Here is a 6,000-nt window from a genome sequence, read left to right on the forward strand (position 1 = left end):
CCATAAGGATGGTTGATTATGAGAAAAAAGTAGTTGGTATACAATTTTTTTAGATAATAAAATAGGATAAAATGTTAATAACTATTTAAAAGAAATTTTAACACATAATTATATTATTAAATCTTTAATGACTATTCCTGGGCATACTTCAAGTTACCACTGGAGTTTCCAGGCCTAGTAATTATGACCTAAAATAATTAGCTGATCAATTAAATTATAGAGAAAAGAGATATAAAATCAACCAAGGACACTGGCATTATATAGAGGCAGCACTATCAAGTGACTATAGTGCAAGATCTGAAGTGAGAGAAGATGTTGTTTTTGTTTTTAATTTTATTTTAAGTTTCAGGATACATGTGCAGGATGTGCAGGTTTGTTACATGGGTAAATGTGTGCCATGGTGGTTTGCTGCACCTATCAGCCCATCACCTAGGTATTAAGCCCACATGCATTAGCTATTTTTCTTGAGGCTTTACGTCCCCCACCCCTACTGCCTGCCCCCCACCAACAGGCCCCAGTGTATGGTGTGTTGTTCCCCTCCCTGTGTCCGTGTGTTCTCATTGTTCAGCTCCCAAACATGTGGGATTTTAAGATAGGACTGTGTGATTGTCTTTCTTCTGAGTCACAAATGTTGTGCTATCACCCATATTTCAAAGAAACAGTGATATCTCAAAACACATGATTTGGTTTTTAATTATTGTAAGTTCTTGTATCAGTCATTATTATTGCATTATCACTTTCACTGTTATCATTACTTTATGTTAAAGAAAAGAGAAATGAAACAATTGAGTTTACTTTGTAGTTTATTTAAATGACCTTTTGACCAAAATACGTATTTTCTCATTTTCTTTTCCACACTTATCATATTGGGAAACAGTGACCCCAAATTACCAGTGGTAATCAATAATAATGACTTTAAAAAGGTTTTCTTTTTAGTAATATTAAGTATAAAAGACTTCTGAAAAAATTGGGACAGAGATAAACTTCAGAAGCAATATGTATAATTCATGTAAAATTACATTTTATCGACTTTTAATAGTATATGATGAAATTAAACATTGATGCTATGTTTTTTATTGTCTTTGTATATAAAACTTTTGTTCTTAAACATTTTTCAGTCTTTTGAACTCAGTGTTTAACTGATTTTATTTGTAGAAAGAGCATTCTTTTTTTTTCCAATGGTTGGATATTTAATTGCTTTTATGGAAATTATTTTGTTTATATATCTTAATATATTCTCTTATGTAGCATGCTTTTGCTTGAATTGAATGAAATGTATGGAAAAAAATTTCCCCCCTAAAATTTTTTAAAATCTAAAATTTTAGATTTCAGTCAAAATGTACTTTAGACGTTTTCAGAATTTTAATTTTACTAAAAAAACTTGTAGAAACTCTCATTTGTTTTAAGAATGGAATTAATTATTTCTTTTTTGTTTTGTCTTTTCTGTCTTTTCTAAATTGCTTTCGTGGATATTCACTCCAGGAGGACAAAGTGGTTAGAGTCTTTTTTTCTGTCTAATATTAGTTTTTCCTTATTGTTGTTATTGCCAGTTTTAATTTTATAGCTATATTTAATTTATATACTTCTCAGTGTTTTGTTATGATGCATGGTCATTGCTAAACATTATGGCATATGTAAGCATGCTATCTGCTTTTACTGAAAAACTTACATTAAATTATTTACACTTTATATATTATAGATAAAAAATTGATTATTTGATTTTTAAAGAGGCTTGCCTTTTTAGAATTCTTTTCAAGGAGACCTCATAGCATTCCTCATTGTGATAAAATTTCTATAATCTTCTGTTATGCTAAACTCATTGTTGCACTGCTAAGGTTTTAAAATCTTATCTTTCTGACTTAGTATAAAGATTTAACTGTTGTAATAATGAAGTAATAACACCGAATATGAATTTTCTGAAGTATGTATTTGGCAGTTGATTGTAAGTATTTCATGTATTTTATTTTTCTCATATGTTTTAGAATTTGGTAAAATGTTTATCTTATTATCTTCATGTTAAATATTGGATGTATTTATACTTTAAAAATACTCAGGTGGATACGACTAGACTACAGGCTAGGTTTTAATAATCTGTTAGTATGTGCCCTTAGTGGTCTGATTTGAATTTGGATTTGCCATGGAGACTGATGACTCCCTGCAAATACAGATAAAAATCCTTTTGTCTGATTCTTTTGGATGAGTCAGACTTAAACTTGAGGACTTTTCAAGTTTACCCATTTCAAATTGGCATAAAACTCAAAGAGAATATCATTCAGCTGATAGTTTCTAAATAGTGTCTTCTTTTTTTTTTCTTTTACCAGCTGGAGCCTTTTTCTTCCCCTCCAAGTCTTTAGTTACTCAGTTGGGGATGATGTAGATGGTGGCAAATATTGAATGTGGGCTTAGAATAAAATCTCTGAGTAAAAGAAAGGTTACTGCAATTTCTTTCTTTTTCTTTCCCTTTTAAAAAAAAACCTGTAGGAATCCTACCAAATTTTAGATGCAATTTTGAAGATATATGGGTCAATTTCTGTAGACATGTCCCAGACTGTGCATCATCCTTGATCTGGGGCAGGTTCCCTAGAAAACCTATGAGCTATCTACCAGCCCACCTGATCTTCTGACTCACAAGTAGCATAATTCAGGCAATTTATAACCTTTAGAATATCTGGTGCTACTTTTGTGTACAGAGTTAATGCAGGATGCATAATGGTTAAATTATTGTTTGTGGCTTCTGTAATGAATTCTGACACCTGCCCCAGAAATGAGGCACTTAATGATGATAAAACCCAGCTTTAGAAATGACTTTTATGCATTGATAAGATTTCATAATTTAGCAGTCTATATTTTAAATTTAAGATTGACTACAAGATAAAAGTATAATTTTGTGTGGATTTGGGACATTGCAAATAAAATTCAGCAGGCCTTTTTATAATACTATACATCACTGTTCAATAGAACTTTCAGCAATGATGAAAATGTTTTACATCTTCACTATCCAGTTCAGTATGTTCTAGTCACATATAGCTATTGAACACTTGAAAAGTGGCTAGGTGACTGAGAAACTGAATTTTAAATTTTCTTTAATTTTAATTAATTTTAATTTAAATAACCACATGTGGTTAATGGTTAAAGTAAACCTAAGTCTAGATAGCAAATTCTATGAGTTTTCAACTTCTAAGGCAATATAGAAGCTCTTGAACTCATACTAGCAATATGATGTATGTTCTAGCAGTGGATGTGAATGCCATACAGACTCTAAGAAGAGTATACTTGTTAGTCCCAATCGTATCTAACGCCAAGGAGGATAATGGGCAAGGGACATTCTGCCAAGGTAGACTCAAGGGATATGAAAGACAGTCATCAAGGGAAAATATCTAGATAGCTCAATCAGGGGCAACCAGATGGGCTAACCAATGAAACTAAGCTATTGTTCATATACGGGTTGCTGTGTGCTATGGACAGTTGTCGCTGTATATTTATGATTGTTCATATTTATGAATGAGAGTTTTTATTACAGTTACCCTGTTTTTTCTCAATCATTGTGTATTGGGTGTATTGGGAACAGGTATAATTTGTCTTCTAGTGTATAGTTGAGTGGTTCACAATGATGCACACTGGGCCATGATGGTAAGATTTGTTTTTCCTCAGAGATCCTGGATTTGGAATTAGATTTTATAACTAGATGAAACTTTGGGATTACCTCCTTTAGGGAGAAGGAGAACGTATTACACGCAAAATATATGTATGGAATGTTGAATAGCTGAAAAAGGAGACTGTTATTGACTATGCTCAATGGCTCAACAACCTTTTTTTGTGTGTGTGGGTGGTGGGGAGGAAGGTGGGGGTCACTCACTCTGTTGCCCAGGCTGGAGTGCAGTGGTGTGATCTCAGCTCACTGCAACCTCCACCTCCCGAGTTCAAGCGATTCTCCTGCCTCAGCCTCCCAAGTGGCTGGGATTACAGGTGCCTGTCACCTCCCCCGAGTACTTTTTTTTGTGTGTATTTTTAGTAGAGACAGAGTTTCACCATGTTGGCCCAGCTGATCTCGAATGCCTCGGCCTCCTAAAGTGCTGGGATTATAGGCGTGAGCGACTGCGCCCCTCCTCCAACAGACATTTTTAACTTCCTTCCCTCTTGCAGTCCCCACTGGAAGAATATAAACTATTCTTAGCTTTCCTTGTAACTGGGAATGGCTGTGTGACACAGTTCTAGCAAATGAGTTATAAGAAAGTATTTGAGAACTGCTGGGAGGTCATGAGTTAAAAAAAAGATGTAGCTGGCACAACCTTTTAGTGCAAAAGTAATGTTTTGACTTGACCAGCCATTTGTGATGATGAAGGAAGGGCCAAGAGCACTGGAGTCATTAGTCATGACATTGTTGAGCCACTGATTCGATGTAATCAGATACTTTTCCCAATGTGAGAAAAATATTCCCTTCCCAAATTTGTTTCTGTCACCAGTAGTCAATGTTTTTTTGCTTCTTATACCCAAAAATACTCCTAATGGAAACACTAGTAAGATATGCAGTGTGCAGCAGGGAAGCCATACAAACATCTAGAGTTGATTTTCTTCAGAAATGCAGAAGTGCAGTAAAGGAAGTGCATGATGATCATTGCCCAGTACTCATCTATATGTTTATGTTTTAAGAAGTAGGATCATTTAACACATTTTCTCATTTATTACATATAAATAGCCTTAGGCTGTTAGTAGTAAATTACTATGAACATGTTGGTCTTAGAGATTGAATATTTCCTCAGTTATGAATTATTCTATTTTGCATAGGATCAAAATAAAGAGAATTGAAATTTTTTAAACATAATTTTACATTTCCCAGACCTTTTAGGATGCATAGAGCAAATAAGTAAACTTACGCTCTATGGTAAATTATTTTCTCACAGGCCAGAACATGTATCTAACTGTTCATCTATTACTAAATACTGACCTTGGCATGTCTAGTGAGAACCACATGAAATTAAAGTTTTGGAACAAAATTAAGCCCGTTTCACTGTCTAGAGGCATATAATCTGTTTATAGAAAGACAACTTTAATGTGGGTGTTAAATTATTCCTTTTTCTCTTTTTACAACAGGTATTAGTTTTCTTAGGATATTGGTATCTCTTGAGACAACACTACATAAAAGTGTCACTTGTTATTAACAGGTTGTTAACTTTTATTGTACAAGAATAATGTTACTAATGATCACGATTATTGAAATGAAGGGTGTGGAAGGGTGATATATGGCTTGCAGTAATTCTCACATTTCAGAAGCATACAAGTTATCTCTTGGTTTGCAGCTGCAGCTACGATATTCAGAGGAAGGGGCTCTGTGTTTTCAATGTAATCCCTTTCTGATTAAGCACATTATATCTTCATAATTTAAGCACATAGGCCTTCATAACGTATGTATTCTTCTAGCTGCTCATTGTTCTCATATAGAGTTGCAATTTAGCATATACTTACGCTAAATAAAGTATATGCAATTTAGCATATACTTAAAAGTATTTTTCAAATTACATCATTTTTGATTATTCCATTTCATCTGGGCAATGGCTGTGTGGAGCTGGAGCTTCATTCCAGTAAATACTGACTTAACACTGGTAGATTAATTTATTTGCATTTGCACTTCTATTTATTAATACAGTAACATGTAAATCACCTTAACAACATTGGTCTAGAAACTGAATATAACAGTCTGTCATAGCAAACTTATAAAAAAATCACAAGTTTATGTATTACTGCTACCATTAGACCTATTATATTGTAAACCTGACAAAGACCAGCATTCTTACCTTGTTTAACCAGGAAATTAGACAAACATCCAGAGTATTTTTATCAGCAACATAGAAGTATTTTGGACTGTATTATTCAGACAGCATACTATTCAATAAGAATATGGGACAAAATGAATCTAGAAGGCTAGAAGAGTTTTGAGTAATTTAAAAGGCAGAGAGAGGCTACTGACTATTTGTTTTAATATATTATACATTATGAATCTTT

General features: G+C 33.4%; 1 protein-coding gene across 1 annotated transcript in view; it reads left to right on the forward strand.

Moving 5' to 3' along the window:
* Nucleotides 1–6,000, forward strand: part of LOC105542120 (regulating synaptic membrane exocytosis protein 2-like) — a 244,119-nt gene that overhangs the window by 182,085 nt on the left and 56,034 nt on the right. The window contains exon 3 of the mRNA XM_011983506.1: nucleotides 1,483–1,494. Coding sequence (XP_011838896.1) covers nucleotides 1,483–1,494 — 12 coding nt within the window. The remainder of the gene's footprint in view (nucleotides 1–1,482; nucleotides 1,495–6,000) is intronic.

This window comes from Mandrillus leucophaeus, unplaced genomic scaffold (genome assembly GCF_000951045.1).
Source record: "Mandrillus leucophaeus isolate KB7577 unplaced genomic scaffold, Mleu.le_1.0 Scaffold250, whole genome shotgun sequence".
NCBI classification, from domain to species: Eukaryota; Metazoa; Chordata; class Mammalia; order Primates; family Cercopithecidae; genus Mandrillus; species Mandrillus leucophaeus.